Genomic DNA, 21,050 nt, shown 5'->3' on the forward strand with positions numbered 1-21,050 from the left:
TACATCACCCACTTCTGCTAAGAGCTTGGCTCTGTCATCCTTGTAATTCACATTTCTGTATGACTGTGGTGGTTCGGGGGCTCCCAGGAGAGCAGTGGTACGTAGCTATGGGTCTCAGTGAGCCTCTACACAAACACCAGAGAACAGGTCTCCAGCGGTGGCCAACCCTCCTTCTCAAGCCAAGCCGTAGATATGTTTTGCCAGGCTGAAGCCTATGGCAGAGGCAAAGGCAAAGCTGTCAGGAAGCCTCCTCAGGAAAAGGAAAGCTGTCAGGAAAACTTGTCTTCCCCTCCTAAGTTTCTTCTTCTTCTCCTATGAGGACAGGCTGAGAGAGCTGGGGTTGTTCAGTCTGGAGAAGAGAAGGCTCCGGGGACACCTTAGAGCAGCCTTCCAATATCTGAAGGAAGCCCACAGAAGAACCGGAGAGGGACCCTTTGTCAGGAAGTGTAGGGATAGGACAAGGGGTAAGGATTTTAAACTGGAAGAGGGGAGATTTAGATTAGATACTAGAAAGAAATTCTTTACAGTGAGGGGGGTGAGGCACTGGAACAGGTTGCCCAGGGAGGTCGTGGATGCCCCATCCCTGGAGGTGTTCAAGACCAGGCTGGATGGGGCTTTGAGCAACCTGGTCTAGTGGGAGGTGTCCCTGCCCACGGCAGGGGGGTTGGAACTCGATGATCCTTAAGGTCCCTTCCAACCCAAACCATTCTATGATTCTGTGACCCTATAAGGAGGAGTATATACATAACACACACATAAACGGGGCCTCGGTGCAGCCTCCCCAGCACGGCTCTGCAGAGAGGACAGGGGCAACGCCAGTTCCTGCCAAAAGAGGGAGTAGAAACCTTTACTCAGGGTTAAAAACTCACCCACGGAAGAAAAAAAAAAATAATATATACTCAATGCAGCTGGTGCTTCCCACAACGTGTCTCCTGCCAGGCAGGAACGTGGAGGACGGTTGTGAAGCACATGGCAAGCACAGGGCAGCACGCTGGGATGGATGGATGGATGGATCCCTGATGACTTTCACGTAGAGAGTTATTATTGCACAGCACGCAGGTGTTTCTTACTTCACCCCAGACCGCAGCCTATTGCCACACCGTCTTCTAAGAAGGGAAAACTGCATTTTTATCTAAGGGCAGCGAGTTGTTACGCTTTTTGTGGTCACACACTACTACCATTCCTGCGTACGGATTACATACCTACGGGGTGCAAACTGAGATTTCCTTGGCAAACTCACGCTGTGACCCTTGTAGCCACCCCTCGTGAGCCAACCACAACCCCCAACACAGCGTAATTCAGGTTTCTCCTGAACTTCTGCAGAAGGGTGATTAGCTCATGCAATCCAATGGAGTGCAGCCAGCAGACAGGTCATCACCTGCCCTTCTGATGGTACCAAAACGACAATGAGCCATACCTTGATGGCAAATAAGCACACGGACCTCAAACGGCACTGCCTTTTTCCCCTTAGCCGTGCTTCCAAACTTCATGCTTTCCAGCTAAAAGCATAAATTTCTTGGGGGACAACAGCTCCTGGCTGCAGTTGGACACCACCTGTTAGTAAACCCCCCCCCACTTCTTCGGTCTGTGCTTTAAATGGTCTGGAGTTAATGCTACCGCACGTCGCGACATCCACCTTTGTAAAGCCAGTAAAATATTGTCATGTAAAAATGCACACATCCACTTCAAATAAAAGCTACTCACCGCCAAGTAACAAGCCCCGGTGTGATTGTTCGGGCCAGGTAACGTGGGCGACTCTTCTCCTCTCCCCCCCAAGCAAAGCCAACGCTCAGAAGCGGCGAGGGGCAAGCACGAGGTCTCCTTCCACCCCCTCTACGCGGGACGCTCGTTTTCCCAGGAAGGTGGTGTGCTCTCACGGCACGGGGGGACTTATACGTAACCTGGAGTGGGGAGAGTGGTGGGACCCGTCTCCTTTCCGGAGCAGGTCTCTCAGCAGCTGGGATGGGGTGCCAGGAGAAGAGTGGGGTCGGCAGCACTCAACTGCGCTTTGAAAACTGGCAACATCTGCTTTCTCACCTTCTGTGGTGACTCCAGGGTTTGCTTCACCGCCGAGTGGCTCAGGGTTGCAGCGTCTTCCCTCGCGCTTACACGTCCTGTCATACAAAACCAACAACATGGAAGGACTCCCCTGAAAAGAGAGCGGAGTTTCACTACGAGATCAGCCGCAATATTGGGTATTTGCATTTTCTGCACAGGAGCTCTCTGAGTTCTCTCAAAACCGAGCAGAACGCACGGTGACATCCCACCCCCCCTTCCGTCATTAGGTCTTCTCTTTCTGGCCTCTGCAGTCTATCTTCTGCTTTGCCCCTTTTCTCTAAACCCTTTATTCCACTCAGTTTCACCTCCCTGAAGCCCTCTCCTTTGCTAATCTGACATTTACGGTCTCTACTCGTCTCTGGTCAATCTCTCTTGAGTTCTTTCAAAACCGAGCGGAGCGCACGGTGACATCCCACCCCCCTTTCCATCATTAGGTCTTCTCTTTCTGGCCTCTGCAGTCTATCTTCTGCTTTGCCCCTTTTCTCTAAACCCTTTATTCCACTCAGTTTCACCTCCCTGAAGTCCTTTCCTTTGCTAATCTGACATTTACGGTCTCTACTCGTCTCTGGTCAAAAGGCCAAATTCTGCTTTCGGTTCAGCCACCATCCCGGAATTTTTCACACAAACTACTTATATTCCTGCTTTCTCCAACGTTACCGTTCAGGTTTGGAAACAGTTCCCTATGAACACGCATGAGCCCAGCCAACTTCTTGTTTCCTCTAAAACTCTCTTTTTCAAAAAATCAAATAACATCCGACCAACTTATTTGCTGAGATTCTCACCAGTCGCACCCATCCGTCCTCCACCCCCAACATCGGCTCCTTGTCTTCTATTTGGACTGAAAACAATTGGTGCAACCTGCTCTAGGTGGACCTGCTTTGGCAGGGGGGTTGGACTAGATGATCTCCAGAGGTCCCTTCCAACCCCATCTCATTCTGTGGTGGCACGTACCCCTTTCAATTAAGAGTGCACTTCCTGCGGTCAAAGCATCCCTTTGTATATAGAACCAGGAGGAAGGTAATCCTACCAATAATTAAACCAAACCAAGTGTGTTTTAAATAAGCCCATGTATATATATTAAAATATGCATATGTGTGCATACGTGGCACGTATCTCTTTCAATTAAGAGTGCACTTCCTGTGGTCAAAGCATCCCTTTGTACATGGAACCAGGAGGAAGGTAATCCTGCCAAGAATTAAACCAAACCAAGTATGTTTTAAATAATCACATGTGTATATATTAAAATATGCATATGTGTGCATACAGTGCTTGTGTGTTCATGTGACTCTCATAACAAAACAGTATTTATACTTATTTATATAAAATACTTAGTATTATGGCTACCCAGTTAAAGGCAGCTGATCTCACTTAGGTTTATCATCTGGAAGAACACACACACACACAGAAAATTAATTGCACTCATCTATCAAACCCCCCTATTAGTTCAAATTTGCACTGGGCATTTAGTTATCCTCCCCTGCAATGTGGCAGCTGTAGTTTTTTCAGAGCGTTCTCAAATTTGGGTGCCTTTGCAACCGCCTATAGACTCCAAATGCACACAGGTTTGAGAGATGGGAGTCTTTGAATACAGACCTTTAATTTTCTTCAACAGACTCTGAGCTCCAGTTAAACTCATCAAACCAATACATAAACATTCTCACTCACTCTGTGTATATATATATATATGTGCACAAACAGGAGCCAAACATTACCATTCACCCAGTACCTTGCAACAGGTTTTGCGTGCTTGTTCTTCTTCAGAGAAAATTAACGAGACCTTTTCTCCATCCCACGTTCACAAAGGCACCGAGGAGCGTTACGATGGCACGGGCTGGTACCCAAACCAACGGTGACAGCCCGCGTCCTCACACAAGCAGCAGCCAACCTTTGACACTTGCTTTGGGAGAGGAAAACGAGCGCCCTACATACCAAAACCAAGCATTTCTGCATCTTAGCAAAAATATAATGCTCGAGAACCTGGTGGCTTCTCAGGCAGGTTTCCACAAATACAAACCTCGCTGTGGGTGTATTTCAAAGTATCACATAACCGTCTAGGAAAGTCCCCAATAAATTACTCCGACGTTGTCTCAAAAGACAACATTCCCAGTCCAGCAGACAAAATTTAACAGCAGCAACTATTTTTATTTGAAAACACCAAATCTTGCCTTTACTGAAACCAGCGTGAATTCCCCAGGTGCTCAAAATCCTCTTCCGTAGAAAAGCATTCTGCATTCTCTCACTGCCTAAAAAAATATCACTGGGACACACATGATATAGAAACTGTGTGATGAGATACTCAATACCCTATTGGACAAACACCGTGTAGGCTGTGAAAAACATGCTCCTCACATTCCCAGAAACGCTCCATCGTGAAAGTTTCACCATCAAGTGGAAACCAAATTTTTTTCCAGCTCCGACATGTGAATCTTTTCTTCTACGGTTCTTGCATGAAACAGGAACTGTGTTCAACAGCATCCGAGACCCCTCCTTTTACCACTTCTTTTTTTTTCTTTTTTTTTTTTTTTTAAATTGGAAATCACAACCCTGGGAGCATTCTGAGCACAGACTGTTCCCACAGATGTCAAGGGGAGTTTTCAACTGACATCATGACCTGAGTTTTACCCCTTATGTTTGACCACGTTTTGTGAAATGCCCAGCAAAATGGGGTTTTCCAAACAACTGTGACATTTGGATGCCCCTTGTGCAGCTAACAGTAAGAAAGGTTTTAGACTTGGAGAACATCTACTTACATGTCCCGGATGCCACTCCACATGTTTTAAAATTCCATGGAATAACTGTTCTTCGTGCTTGCCCCTGGAGCAGGGCAACATCTGAAAGGGCAGAGGTCATCTTTAATTTACCTTGGGCTCGGTGGACTTCTATTTCCTACAGACAAAATTTGACTTCTGAAGTAATTCACTGGTCTTTATTGCTACTTCTGACAAAATACTTGTGAAGGAAGAATCTGTATGTTTCAAAATTAAAAATCTGTACTTGTTTCAAAACATTTAATTAGTTTACATATACAAATTATTGTAGGGCTTTTTTTTTTTTTTCCTTACATTTGCCCTTCCCTTTGTAAGACAGCAGGTTTCCAGAGTTCTCTGGGTACAGAAACGTCTCCAGCCTACACACACACACACACACACACAGAGCCACTCAGCTTCACACAAACAAAACCTTTCACTTCAAAAGCAGACCCTGCCCAAATAACATAATCACAGCAGCAAACCAAACCCTGGACGAGGTTGATCAAAGCCCAGGAAAACAAACGGTCATTCCAAAACCCACTTATTCACCCACTGGAAAACACTAAAAAATACATACAGGACATTGACTTTATTAAAAATGATGTCATATGTTGAAAGCTGCACAAATTTTACGTAATTTCTGGATAAGGACCTGAATGCCTGAAGAATTTTTTTATCAGTCAATTAAAAAAAAAAAAAAAAAGGAACAGAAGAAGGTATCTCTCTCTCCCTAAATCTTGTCCTGTAATTTCCCAGTAAAATTTCCAGGCCAAGTGAGACTCTGCAGGTCAGTACTTTGGTACACACAGGTTTGTTTGGATGTTCAAAACACCCTTTGCTCCTCTGTATTCTTTCATCTCCTTCCCTTTGCACTTGCTATGGCCTTCGTTATGCTTCTGATGATCTATATCTTATTCTAAATATATGCATTAAATATGCCTGTGTGTATATAAATAGACACATACATTCACACAATGTACAAAAAAAAAAGTACATACAGAAACAGAGATTAAATGCTTGAGATACATGTGTAGATCAGTTTCATGGAGTCACAGTTTGGAATCCTGTATCACTTCACCCTGGTTTTATAGAGATGTTCACCTCTCTCCACTCCACCTCCCGAAACTCCTAAGGTGCTAATACTGAGAACTTCTGAGAGTCAAGCCAAGTAAGTTTGTTTATCAATCTAAACTTCACAATCAATATCGTATTACCTTGGCATTATTGTCCTGTTACCTCCTGTTTTAGCCTGAATCACCCTTTAAGTTAATATTCCAGTCTGTGACCAACAGTAAGTTGCTTCAGAGAGCGAGGATTCAGCAAATGCAGGGTCATCCACATCTTTGACAGTAGAAAACTAGAACTATATATAGAAAAGTTACCTTTTTTTAATCATTTTCATTTAAGACAGTATGTAGCCAGCTCAAAAAATGAAACCAGCACATAGGACACTGAGCATACATCCCTCGTTACACAAGTCTGTCTCAATTAGACAGGGAAGTGGCTCAAACCATTTCAGTTCTGATCTTATTGTATCGTTCGATTCACCTTTATTGCTTCCAGTGAGTATCTTCATGACCTGAACAGCAATTCACTCACTTTGTAAATATTTTAAATTTACAGTGGTCACTTACCATAGCTTGCAAATACGCACATGAATTTTCTCACACCCTATCTGCAGATTATGTGCTGAATGCCAACTTTTATTGAAAAAGGAATTCAAGAAATAAAATATGACAAGCATCAATAAAACTTTCTGCAGAATGACATAATCGTCCCATAAACCTTTACGGGGTTGAAAATGAAGTGATCTTCAAACCTCTTATTACTGCAATCAAAAATCAAGTACTGTAAAATAACATGTAAGCTAGAGAAATTAGACTGGTAAATGAAGAAAAATGTGATTTTTCTTGACAGGTAAATCTAGTCATTGTGGTAGTTGGAGCTTCTTTTTCCTAGTTCATTAAGTCTGATAACATGTCTAACAAGGATTTACAAGAAAAAAAAAAACCACCTACTTATTTTTTAAAAATAAATTTAGGCGATATCCAGTAATAAGTAGAAACTAAAGTTACTTTGAAAAGGATAACCAGATGAGAAACCGCCCAGTGATGTGCAGGCTTGGGAACAGCTCACGTCATTCGTTAACATCGCTTTGAGTCACCCGTCACGCGGAGCCGGTTTCTCTCTTCTGAGGCTCTTGCGGGGACGACCTTGGTGAGTCTGTCCAGCAGGTGGCTTTGATCCCCTTTCAGGATGTGTACAAACCCGGCGAGCGGAGTTCCTTCCCGCAGAAAACCCATCAGTGCTGCAGTAGAAAATTAGTGGCTACGTTTAAGTCATTATTGGAAGCCCTCAGAGCTTCTAGGGCATCTCCCCTGGAAAAGCCCATTTCCATAAGTCGCGCAACCTGGAAAAGAAATAACACCGCTTTAAAACCAGAGTTTTATTCACGCTGTCTGTGCATTAGTGATATTAATAGTGGCAGAGATCACTTTCCCACTGATTAGGCTGTTCAAAATCGTACCTTTCCAGAGAACAAGCAAGCATGGCTACGCACTGTCAAACGGGAGACCTCATCACTCTCTACAACTTCGTGAAAGGACACTGTAGAGAGGTTGGTGCTGGTCTCTTCTCACAGGTAATTAACAATAGAACGAGAGGGAATGGCTTCAAGCTCCAACAGGGTAGGTTTAGATTGAACATTAGGAAGGAATTTTTCACTGAAAGAGTGGTCGGGCATTGGAACAGGCTGCCCGGGGAGGTGGTGGAGTCACCATCCCTGGCTGTGTTTAAGGGACGTTTAGATGCAGTACTGAGGGATATGGTGTAGGGGAGGACTTTGTAGAGTAGGGTAGATGGTAGGACTCGATGATCCCAAGGGTCTCTTCCAACCTCAATGATTCTATGATTCTATGATGACGTACCTGGGACAGCATGCTTGAAAACATTGCCACAGGCAGAGATGACTGCTTTCTGATAGTTTATTCAAAAGTTAAGTTTGAATGAAATGTAAGAAATCAATTCAAACGTAGTAGTTTGCTGAAAATGCCACACCTGCATTTTTCTTGCCGGCCCAGTTTGGGTAAAAGGGTAAAATGGAAAGTGTGGCACCACACACACGACAACTACAATCTAAATATTCTCAATGACATTTGATGGAAGAATTGCCTGGAAAGGGGCATATTAAGCCAGTGATTTTGGTAATCCATAACCACTTGACCATCCCTCTTCATAATATTTGGTACTCGACACCTAAGCTTTTTCCTCTGCTAACTGGAACTCACATCACCACATGTAAAAAGCAATGTAGGTATAACCAAATATAATTTGAATTGGTTAAGTCTAATCTTAAGTACATTTAACACCTACAATTCTCAATTACATATGACTGAAAGTCATTCATTCACTTTTATAGTTAATCTTGCAGAGAGGGGAAAAACAAGGGGATGGGGGGCAGCAGAGAGCAGCAGGTAAAATTAACCGTGGCCACCGGCAGCATCAAGCGTTCCCCATCCTGCTCCAAAATGGCTTGTGATCACTTGTGACCAGAAACCACAACTGCTGAACCTGGAAATTCTGGACTACGGGAACTCTCTGGGAGTTACTGCTGCTCCTCCTTCTTCTGTATGGAATCTGTGGTGGCAGCAGGATGCAGCTGAGCAGGAACGCAGCAGAGGCCATCTACATCTCGGGAAGACTCTTCCCAAGGTGCAAGAGCAACATGCACTAGTACTGAAAGTACTTTAAATGCTTTAAAAAAAAAGGCACCATTAAAAGAAACCTCCCCTTCCTCTAAGACACCTCCAGAACTTTCAGTATTTTTAATCTTCTCTGCTTTAGCAGCTTACTGAGAAATACACTACTGCCAACTATGCCCGGGGCCAGGGGGGGTGGCTCATTCCCTTAATCTAAACACACCGTTACAAAAGGTTTGAAAACAGCTGCCTTGGCTGCCAAAATATCCAATACGCCACCAATCATTTCCCTCTTTCCCCCCACCCCTTACAACCCAACGTCTGTTTCTCACCTTCTTGTAGAAGAGAGGAATGAATTGCTGCTTTCGACGCCTCTGCAACAATAGTGCAACTTCAAACTGCATTTCATAACCTGTAACTTTCTAAAGTTTCCTCTGTCTGATTTTTCACCTAAGACTGAGTTTTTTTATGAGAAAAAGGGCAGGCAGTGGAATAAAAGCTAACCACAGAAGTAAATTTCAGAAGAAAGCTTATTACCATAGCTGACATGAACTCTAACCTGAAGAAGTGGCGGATGGAATTGTAACGTTCCCGGCGAGCATCGTGGGGACCAGATTCTAACAACAAAAAGCTCTTTTCATCTGAGTATATTTTAACCACAGGAACTGAATCCAGCTCCAGGAAACAGAGATGTATACTGGTAACGGTAATTTAGGGTGCTAAAAAACCCACAACAAATGCAGAGATTTTTGTACCAAAAGCCTTGCAAACGCTTGCAAATTTTCATCTGAGTAACAGAAGGAAGCATTGCATTTCTGCCATTCTAACACAACTTGTGCAGTTATTAGTGTAGTCCTGAGAAATAAAAGGTTATTTTTCTTTGCAGGGTAACTAGGCAGCATTGCAAATGACAGCAATCAGGTGAGCTCTACAACTGCAATGCATGAGAAAATATAAGCAATATATTGCTTTCATAAACCTCTGCCTAAAGACTTTGGGTAAGAATCCAGCGTTGTCAGACTAATAACTATTTCATTAGTTCCAGCCCAACAATAAAAGTGTCCATAAGCAGAATCTGTCAACACTACAAAGAAACAAACCCACCCAGCAGGGGAATCTTTTGGTCCCCCCTGTACCTGGCACTGAGGCCAAAACTAAGGTTAAACTGCTTCAGGAGGGCCAAAACTAAGTTCCTGGGTGTTGCTTCAGAAGGTGTTCTCTGGCATTCTTTTTGCCTTTTCCTGTGTAAGCCAACAGGTTTGCAGTCAAAATCACCAGGCCAAAAAGGCAAAAAGCCATGACTTGATTTCTAGCTTTAACATTTTGAGCATAATCTAAGATTGAATTAAAACTAGAAATTGGATGATAGCAAAGTTTTCTCTTTGGGATGATCTCACTTTAAACTAACTAGTAATGACAGTCTGGCGCTAGCAAGGGTATCTCCCAGAAAAAGGGAAAGAAAAACTCACCCTTGAAACCTACCCTTGTACAATACAGAAAAAAACCCCAACCTTAAAATTCCCTAGTAAATCATCCTCTCTTTTGAGAATAAAACTATCAACAACAATCTCACAGACTAAATTTATACAGTAAGTCTAAATCTATCCTTGGTAGAAAAGACAGAGCCTTCTCTGTGGCATCAGTATGTGAAATCAGTCAACCCCATTATCGAGGGAAACATTCAAGTTTTACACAAAGTGTGTGTTACAGCCCACAGCTGGCGTAACGTTCTTATTTCCAAAAAAACTACATGACTGAATCGGAAACTTAAGCTGGATACTTCAGTGAAGGAAAACTTGCATGTCTACAATGACATCTATTTGTCATTTTTCCTTCTTTGAAACATTTATCAGATCTGAATATGCCTCACTAGTGAAACTTTATCCTCTTCAAATACAAAAGGCAGTTACACATAAAAACAGAAAGTCCCAAGCTGATTTATAACTCTGGTTCGGATGGCAACGACAGTTCGCTGTCTCTGTATTGTGACTGTTACCTGATATTCTCATTTATGCTACTACAGAGAACGCTTAAGAAATTGTGTCAACAGATGATAAAAAAAAAAATAAATAGTAGAGGTAATTCCTAACCAGTTTTTAAATGCCATTTTACAATAGAAAAATGTTTACCTGCTCTTCAGAAACCTCGGTAGGTGGAGGTGTGTCTTGTTCAGACGGGCGATGATCTTGATAGTTGGCATTGTGTCTATGACGTAAAGGAGGAAACAGTCTATTCCAGTTAATCATCCCACCCTGAAACCAGACACTGCTGTCAGTCTTTGCAAAAAGAACTACAGATACTTTTAAACAAAAAGATCATCCACTCCACTTCATATCAAAGACAAACATTGCAGTAAAATACTTTTATTTTAGACAACAAAAACCGCTGCGTTCTTTTATGAAGTCAAAATTGGGACTGGTTATGGCTTTATTAGTAATTATACGGAAGAGTGCTGATAGAAGGAGGAAAGGATGTTTCACATCCATTGCAAAAGGTTTGGTTTACTAGAGTGCCAGATTTTTGAGGCTGAAGGCCCTGCTGTCTCTGCTAACAGGGATTTGCTAACAGCGGGTCCTGCAAGTGCTTTGCAAGACCACGCTGGAGTTCACCAGGGAAAGAGAGTGGGAGACATAAGTTGGGGGGGGGGCAAAGCAAAAAAGGATTCCCAGCACATCAGCAAAACCACATCAGGAAACAGCTTTGAGATCAGAAGCCTTAATTTTCTATTAGATCAGTGTGAGTTAATTAATGTCTTGATCCTAATGAAGCACTTGAGCGAGAGACGTTCATAGCATTAATGTGAAATGTGTCCCTCAGGATTGTTCTGGATTGGGACATAAAACTGAAAGAGGGAAAATTTAGATTAGATATTAGGAAGAAATTCTTTTCCGCGGGGGTGGTGAGGCACTGGAACAGGTTGCCCAGAGCAGTTGTGGATGCCTCGTCCCTGGAGGTGTTCAAGGCCAGGCTGGATGGGGCTTGGAGCAACCTGGTCTAGTGGGAGGTGTCCCTGCCCATGGCAGGGGGGTTGGAACTCCATGATCTTTAAGGTCCCTTCCAACCCAAACCATTCTATGATTCTATGATTGTTATTTTCAGACAAGTGATTACTACTGTGACACCAGTGCAACTCCTACAGACACGCCGACCACCTCACCTAACTTCAATGTATTAGACACCATTGCAAAATCTGGCCATGTTCCTGTGCCAAAACATTTTGTAACTACATAGTAGTAATATAGAAACACAGCAGTAATGTATGGTGTAAATCACAGAACCGAAACTTCAACAGACAAGATTCAAGTCTTGTAATGATAATATGTTCACAATATGAGTACAAATACTAAAGTATTATAAAGGTAGAAAGTTGTCCAGAAATAATCCATCCTCATTTTATTAGCTTACACAAACATTTTTTAAGGGATTTTGTATCACACCAAAACCACAGAGGAAGAACAAACCCTAAATTTCTCTCTTCTATACTATTTGTTAAAACATCTTTTGCAGTTTGTGTTGTCCTTTTCCTCCTCCCCTGCTCCCTCTGTTACTATGGAGAAGATCCCCCCTCCCTTTCTGTATATATAGGACATGGACTTCCTTCCTCTACTTGCTCTATTTTAGTTCTATACTGTCGTTTCTCAGAAGACCTTCCTCTTGAAGAGAGTTTTTTCTTTTCTCTCTCAGCGAGGGCTCTTCCTGCCTTTATGTACCCCTAGAGCATTAAATGTTGTCTGCTCAATCTGATCAGCAACAACTAAACCTGCTCCTAGACCAGAAAAAAAGAATTTAAATTTATTTAGTTCTCCTGCCCTTTCCTTTGTTTTCTTCCTTTCTCTCCAGAGGACACCCGACCAGCCCAGACACCACAGGGGGCAGTGCAATCACCCATAGTGATTTTGAGTTTTTAAAAATGATTACGCATCTACCTTTCTCTTTTGTGCACTGTATAAAACATTTGCGTGAAAGTCATGAGGCGTTTGACCACAGGGTGCTGTACAAGCCTTGCGTTAGCCAAACAGCGGAGCGTAATAAAAAGGAGAACTGGTTTGTAGTTTAAACCCAGAGCGGGATCTCAGACCTTCTACTGACACCATTCCACCGCTCTGTGGTCTCGGAAAATCACACCCTGTACTTCCCTGTCTATAATTTCCCCCAACTCAGAATTATGGTGAGCTTTAATTCATTAACTTTGAACTTCCAAAAATCTCCTAAGTTCTACAGTTCAGCAAAGCGCTAATGCTGCTTTGCCTGTTTTTGTTCTTTTGAAAAAAACTGATGGGGAGAAAATAATGTTTCCAAGGGTCATTCATGTTAAATTGGTGAATTGAAAAATGCTTACAGGACTATGACACATTTCTTTGTCAGAAATCATACAGAATAATGTTTATGAAATACAGATTCAACAATAAATGAATTAATTTAGCAGTATTCCAGTGTATCTCAAGACTGAAATAAAGTACTTTTCTGTCTGTGCCCTCAGCTTCGCTGCAGAGCTGCCTATTCCAGTTTGGTTTTGCATCTTCTCTGCCCAGTGCACTGTCACATGGCACTACAAAGAGACTTGTCTACCTCCATACCCTATGCTTACAATGCATTTAAATTTAATTACTTTCAGTAAAAAAATGTAGTTTCCTTACTAAGTCAGCTACTGAGTTTTGCAGATTTACAGCAGATATCTTGGTAAACTATAGATAGAGACTGATGTATTCAGAAGAATTCCATGTGAAGACTACTAAACCTTTCCCAGGAATAACAGACTAGACACATAAGACAAAAATAGTTGTGAAAATAGCTTTTTCAGTTGCCCTCAGGATATTCTAATTACTTTTGAAAACTGTGATAAAGCCATTAGTTCTCAACTATATGAATGATGTAAGAATATCCAACACACAGCGATAATAATTAAAGGCTGAAACCCTTAATTGTCATCGAATTGTCACAGAATTGTTGGAGTTGGAAGGGACCTCTAGAGATCATCTAGTCCAACTCCCCTGCCAAAGCAGGATTGCCCAGAGCACATTACTCAGGACTGCAACCAGGCGGGTCTTGAAGATCTCCAAAGAAGGGGACTCCACAACCCCCCTGGGCAGCCTGTTCCAGGGCTCTGGCACCCTCACTGTGAAGAAGTTTCTCCTCATATTTGAGTGGAGCCTCTTATGTTCCAACTTGTGCCCACTGCCCCTCGTCCTCTCACTGGGAACCACTGAAAAGAGTCTGGCTCCCTCCTCCTTCAACCCTCCCTTGAGATACTTGTCAGCATTAATCAGGTCTCCCTTCAGCCTTCTCTTCTCCAGGCTAAAGAATTCCAGCTCTCTCAGCTTTTCCTCATAAGGGAGATGCTCCAAGCCCTCAGTCTCCTTTGTTGCCCTACACTGGACTCTCTACAGTAGTTCCCTTGCCTCTTGAAGTGGGGAGCCCAGAACTGGGTGAAGGATTCCAGTTGTGATGGAATGGTATGTGAACACTGATGTTTAAGATGAATCCCAATATTACGGTCCACATCTGTGTGTCACTTTACAAACTGCAGCAAAACCAGGCACATTAGGCTTCTTTATCTTGATTGCAAGAAAACTGTTTCCCTTCACAGACTTGCGTCTAATTACATGATGGACATGAACAAAGTCAGGTTTCAAAAAGCAGAGATTCAGGGAACCACAGCAGGAACTATGGGATGGGTACTGGGGCCAATCCCATAGAGTAAAGGTAAGGAAAAAATTAGGAAGTGCAACTAATGTCTCAGATCCACAGAAGATGCATATCAAGGCCATGGATTTCCAGTGTGGATGGTGACTGCGTAAAGACTTTCAGACAAGCTTAACTGTCACAGCCGAATTAATTTTAATTTGTGAATTTTAATCTGACCCCAAGCAAACAGCAACACATCTTAATTTAAGTGAAGATTGCAAATTCCAGTTAAAAAAATGTGCAGAAAGAGACTTCCGGACCAATGCTCGGCTTGCCTCACAGAAATTATTTTGCAGACCTCACCTTCATAATGTCATGATGACTTCCGTATTACAGTGGGTTTGGACTGTGCTAACACACTCATGCTGCAAGAAGTCAGGAAGATTTCACATGAAGATATCCAATCTAATCTATTTATTTAAGGGGTACTTCTAAAGCATCTGAGAGTCCCTTCTGCGGAATCAGCAAACAATATTTATGCACTTTAGAAACATTTGAACCCTGGCACCAGGGTGCTTTGTTACTGCCTGATAGGAGACAAAAATACCAAGAAGACCTTTTTATTGGTCTCTGATAAATCACTACTAGAAGTTAGGATTAGGAGAACACTGGTGATGCTGGAACTTCTGTTACGGGAAGACGGCAAACCAGTCACAAGTTTAGATGACCGAAGAATGAGATTTAAGAATGGACTGGATTAATGGGATGGGGAAATGGCGGCTCTTCATCTTCATCGCAGAAAAAGTTGTAAGGAAATGCCATATTGATGACTTCTTGGATAGCTGCCAGAGTGCTACGTACTGAAGTTGTGCCTTATGAGGTCACATCCTTGATGTCTTTTTTTGGTTCAGGTTGTTGTTTTTTATTTTTTTTTTAAATGATGTCTGGGACAATACTGTTTACAAGGAAAGGAGTATCCTCCTTTCCTACAGAATAAGGAAGAGATATACATACCAGTCTAGAGAGAGCAAACGTCTCTGTACAGCTTACTAAAACCTGAGCTCCGCAATTTCTTTTCAAGCAACCTCCTTCCTTTTTTTTTTTGAAAAGGCAGCTCTACCTGGTTCCCATATATGTACCAGCTCCTTGGCGTATTTCGCAAAAACATTTCTTATCCAAGGCTTGACAATTGAAAATGCTGTATTATGGACAATTAGCAAATATCCAGTTAAGTAGCTGTCACAACCTCACCTATTTTAATTGGAATAATTTAAAAAGAAATGACATAAAATGCTTTATAAAAGTCCTCTTGAAAGTGATGCATGTGGTTAAGATATTTTGATAATGTTATCTCATATATATGGTTAATGCCAACTCGCCATCTGTTTGCACAAACAGGAAGCACCTCCTGATATCTGTCCTGTTCACCTTTTCTTAACATAACAACCGCAGAGAAAGAAAAGAAAAAGGAAATTGCTTTGCATTTCATCTTTTAAAGCAACATTTTCAAAGTTTGCCTCTCTGACATAGGAGCCATTACTTGGTACAGACATAAATATTGTCTTTCATATAAAGCTTCATTTTAAAAAATGTACTGAAAGCAAGAAACACCTACTCGCTTTTCAGACGTAGTTTTTTCTACAAATTATTGACTCCGAAGTGCACATACGCATGATATGAACAAAGATAAAGCATAGCCATGAATGACACAATGATACCTGCTGCCCTGAACACTGCAATAAGAAAGATCAATGGCAAAGATGAAATTTCCAATAGATGTATTCAAATGTCTAGCCTGCCTCTTATCTGCAAGGACAAAACTTTTCTGGTTTTTTTGGTTGGGCTTTTTTTAAAATTTTTTTTTACTTTATTAACTTCCTTCTTTTGAAAGGGGGCAGAAATCTAACGGTAGTAGCGTTGCGAAATTTCTAATTTCTCCTGGAAGTTTATCCTACAGACAAGCCTCTTTAGCCAAGAAGCTCTGTCTCCAACTATTAGTTCCTGCATCCTGAACTTTGATGCCTGCACTGTCCCAGAAGAGCTCGTGTGTTCACAGCAGCTCAGAAATCCACATGTGGTCTTTTCTGAAGCCCGATCAGCTATTTCCTTTGAAATTGAGGAGGCACACCTCACGCTGAAACTGCCTGAGAGACAATGGAAGGGCTTTCAGCACAGACGTGATGCTTTCACAGCAGCAGAAGCCAGAAACGTCATCGGGCAGGCATGTCCGCTCCTTGGAGGCGAGGTGGGAACGGCTGTTTCTGCTACCACATTCAAAGGAGGCGCAGATAGCTGTGAAGGCTTCCTCACATACTCCTGCAGACCCAAGGCCTTGGCCTTCTAGCCCAATGCTGGCCACAGACAACAGGATGGGGTGTCGTTATTTGACTCAAGACACACAACTGGCCAGCAGCAAGTCATGAGCTGCTGAGGTGCTCCCAAAAAACTGGTGGTTGGCTCAGAACACCGAAAGAGTCAGACTATTTCTGCATTTATCCTGCGAACGTCAGGCTAAATGCCTGTTCTGTACCAAGCTGTGCGTCACGGTAACATTCACTTTTCAGTACTGCCCCGATGCAGTAATTCAGCCAGAAAGTGATGGACCACTATGCCAAGAAGAAAGAAGATGATTTCAAATCAAGCAGAAGTTGAAGGATGGCATTTTTGAGAACTGATGTTATTTCATCCATCTAACATTACGGAAGTGTGGATCAGGATTCTCTGACTTTGTTTGCACTAATAAATGGGGATTTGGGTCTTCCCTACACAACAGTGGCTGGTCTTCAACCCCCTTTTCAAAGCATTTCCTCTTCCAGGCTTTCCGCTTCACTCTTGCTCTTCATCCAAACTGGGCCCTTGCTGGCACTGGGACATCACAGACATGATCATGGCTAAACCAGTTGGAAACATGCATCAACGACACGCTGTTGGCAGTGGGGCTTGTCAGTTTTTCCCCACAGAATCTTAGGTATATATTGAAAACTAAGTTCCCGTTATTAAAAATGAATCTTTGTAAGCGAGTGCCTTCTAAGAAGTGAAGCTGTCAATCATAATCACTACCTGAATTTTAAAGGAATGACATGATTTGGAGCTGGTTTTATGTTGGGCATTCAACACTTGCTGAGTGAGATAATCAGGTACAGGGGTCCAGTGTGCCAAATGCCAAAGGCAGGTTCACCAACATGAACACAGAGTTTGTACTTGATGAAATAGTGTTAGCTCCATTTCAGACATTTTACACAAAACAGAGACCGTTCTAACCCTTAGCACATGGCTCTTTGGATGTTGACTGGCAACAGAGGGCTGTTATTAAAGCATGATGATTAGACAGAAAATCCTTCATTCACCTCCTGTGCACAAACCTTTTCAAAGAGAAATAAGTAGAGGCTGAAACAAAAGTGAGAAGTCAGAGTTCCAAGATTGTTTTGATTTGACAAGCTGAGATAACAAACACTGGGCACAAAGAAAACTCAAACCCAAGTTCTCCAACATACTAGCATAAACACAAATACTTGAGTATATAAAGGGCTAGTCTGTAATGACAAGGAAAAAAATCAGATTAGCATCCCATTTGGGGATGCAAAGATTCAAGTTCTGTTTTAGGTTGCAAATAGGAGGGGCTTCCATACAAGGTGTCATACTGGCAACACTGGCCAAACTTTTCTGTCTATTGTGGCTCTTAAAAGCAATTCGTGAAACCAGCCTGCGACTGTTACGTGCTAATATCAAGAGTTCTAATCAGAAAACCTCAATCATACAAGGATGGACCACTTACCATCTGAACTACACGCTTCTCGGTTACTATATCCTATGGAAGATGGCACTAGGAAGAAATGGCTTCCCATCAATTCTCTCTCAAGTGCAGACTGGAAGGACAACAGAAGCAGCCCTAGAGTCCAATAACCGACCAGCCCCCAAACTGGGTGCCTTATTTACCCCATGTTCAAAGCTAGAAATGCCAGGGACAGGTGGAGCTAAAAAGAAACTTGCCTTCACAGAATCACAGAATGAAATGGGGTTGGAAGGGACCTCTGGAGATCATCTAGTCCAACGCCCCTGCCAAAGCAGGTCCCCCTACAGCAGGTTGCACAGGAACGTGTCCAGGGGGGGTTTGAATGTCTCCAGAGACGGAGACTCCACCACCTCTCTGGGCAGCCTGTTCTTCTGCCACCCTCAAAGTAACGATGTTCCTCCTCATGTTTAGATGGAACTTCTTATATTCAGGTTTGTGCCCGTTACCTCTTGTCCTGTCACCAGGCACCACTGAAAAAAGACCGTCCCCATCCTCTTGACACCCACCCTTTAAGTATTTATGGGCATTGATCAGATCCCCACTCAGTCTTCTCCAGACTAAAAAGACCCAAGTCCCTCAGCCTTTCCTCATAAGAGAGATGTTCTAGGCCTTCTGTAAAAAGGAATTGATCAGACAACAGAATTAAATACTCTGGAAATGCTTGGGGAAGTTTGGACTCCAGGTGCTTTCTTATGGGGAACTCCCTCAAGTTAAAAAGTCAGAAGAAGAGAATATTCAACAATCACACAGGAGAATAAACATTCTCTATTTCTCAAAAAAATTATTTGCTTTCAAATAAAATAGTATTTTGATTTAGGAAGCTGTCCAACCACTGTATCAATGACTGCTTCTCTAGGGAAATTGATTACAAATACCAAGCCAAATTCAAAGGCTATAGCTCAAAAGCCCAGCCAAACAGAAGGAGAACTTCATAATTCCAGTCCAAAATGACAGTTCAATGTGTGAGCAAAATGCTATCAAGGACTAGGAGTCAGAGCCTTGGGACTGTGACAAATTCTCCCCTAGAATTCGTGTGGAAAAACTGGCTTCACACGGCCTGGATGAGCATACGATCCGCTGGATCAAGCACTGGCTGACTGGAAGGTCCCAAAGAGTGGTGCTCAATGGATTTAAATCCAGCTGATGGCGGGTCACAAGTGGTGTGCCTCAGGGCTCAGTGTTGGGACCATTTCTGTTTAACATCTTCATTGACGATCTTGATAAGGACATAGGGTGTATCATCAGCAAGTTCGCAGATGACACCAAGTTAAGCAGGAGTGTTGATTCACATGAGGATAGGGAAGCTCTACAGAGACTTAGATAGATTGGATCATTGGGCCAACATTAACAGCATGAGCTTCAACAAGGGCAAGTGCCAGGTCCTGCACTTGGGCCACAATAACCCCATGCAGCGCTACAGGCTCGGGGAAGTGTGGCTGGAAAGCTGCCTGGCAGAAAAGGACCTGGGGGTTCTAGTTGACAAGTGGCTGAATATGAGCCGGCCGTGTGCCCAGGTGGCCAAGAAAGCCAATGGCATCCTGGCTTGTATTAGAAATAGAATGACCAGCAGAAATAGGGAGGTGATTGTGCCCCTGTACTCAGCACTGGTGAGGCCACACCTCGAGTATTGTGTCCAGTTTTGGGCACCTCAATACAAGAGAGATATCGAGGTGCTGGAGCGAGTGCAGAGGAGGGCAATGAAGCTGGTGAAGGGCCTGGAGCATCAATCTCATGAAGAGTGGTTGAAGGAGCTGGGACTGTTTAGTTCGAGGAAGCAGAGGCTGAGGGGAGACCTCATCACACTCTACAACTACTTGAAAGGACACTGTAGAGAGGTTGGTGCTGGTCTCTTCTCACAGGTAATTAGTGACAGAACGAGAGGGAATGGCTTCAAGCTCCAACAGGGTAGGTTTAGACTGAACATTAGGAAAGAATTTTTCACAGAAAGAGTGGTCGGGCATTGGAATAGGCTGCTCAGGGAGGTGGTTGAGTTGCCATCCCTGGATGTGTTTAAGAGTCGTTTAGATGTGGTGTTGGGGGATATGGTGCAGGGGAGAACTTTGTAGAGTAGGGTTGATGGTTAGACTCAATGATCCCAAGGGTCTTTTCCAACCTAAATGATTCCATGATTCTATGAACTAGAATAAGCTGAACGAGACACATTCAGCTTATTCTAGTAGTACTACTAGTGTCTGTCAGCTTGTGGAGTTGGCAATATCCATGAAAGTCTGTGGAGCAAATAGTCCGTTCATTACCTGGATCAGCACCCTGGAAATTAAGAAAAGAAAAACAAAGTGGTCTGTGGAGCAAATAGTCTGTTCATTACCTGGATCAGCACCCTGGAAATTCAACATTTTAAATTTCATACCCAGAATCCATGAAAAAAAGTTATAAAGAAAAATAAAAGAAAAATATCTAAATAAAATGGGTTATCAACTGCAGCAACACGTCAATGAAATGAAACAGGAAAAAAACAGAGTTCATACAAGCCAACATCTGCAGTCTATGCAGTTTTTATACTCAACAACCTCAAAGTGTAAGTCTCCTCTTTTGAAATCCAAACAGGCTTTTGTTTCTCAACAGAAAGAAAATATTATCAAATAGTTACAGAGAATAATCAAGATTTGAAACTGCCAGAAGAGTGCCAAAAAGCAAAGGGTGAGTTAAAGACTCCCTGAGGTCTGAAGGAGAAGATACTGTTTTCTCTACAGAAATGGAAACTGCCTGTGACTTCAAAAAAAGGCTTGGGGTTTGTCCACACGTGTACATCAATATGCAGAGGAAGGAAAGAATGGAGGAATACTGAGTCTAAATTTAGCCTCAATGATTATTGCTGCAGCACACGTGCTTCATTCATGGGCTGAAATAAACCCATAAACCACTGATTACTTAACAGAGTTCTTTAAAAATATGATGTCAACAAAAATATGATGTAAACACACACCTCAGGAGTCTGAGCTCGAAGAACTTTTGTATCCTATTGGTACCCCACATATAGTTGTCTTTGAAGTTTATAGCATGGTTGCTAAAGGCTGTTTCTATTCAATTATATCACAAAATCCCAAAGTAGCCTTAGGTAACACAGACTACTTGGAATGGAAACCTAATTAGATAAGAAGACTTTGC

At 42.7% G+C, this 21,050-nt stretch overlaps 1 protein-coding gene across 1 annotated transcript in view; it reads right to left on the minus strand.

Moving 5' to 3' along the window:
• Positions 1-4,970: 4,970 nt before the first annotated feature.
• The window catches only part of UBAC2 (UBA domain containing 2), a 114,635-nt gene continuing 98,555 nt past the window's right edge, over positions 4,971-21,050 (minus strand). The window contains exons 8-9 of the mRNA XM_014944196.1: positions 10,636-10,758; positions 4,971-7,218 (exon numbers count right to left, since the gene is read on the minus strand). Coding sequence (XP_014799682.1) covers positions 7,111-7,218; positions 10,636-10,758 — 231 coding nt within the window. The 3' untranslated portion in view covers positions 4,971-7,110. The remainder of the gene's footprint in view (positions 7,219-10,635; positions 10,759-21,050) is intronic.

Source organism: Calidris pugnax, unplaced genomic scaffold, assembly GCF_001431845.1.
Source record: "Calidris pugnax isolate Ruff unplaced genomic scaffold, ASM143184v1 scaffold69, whole genome shotgun sequence".
NCBI classification, from domain to species: domain Eukaryota; kingdom Metazoa; phylum Chordata; class Aves; order Charadriiformes; family Scolopacidae; genus Calidris; species Calidris pugnax.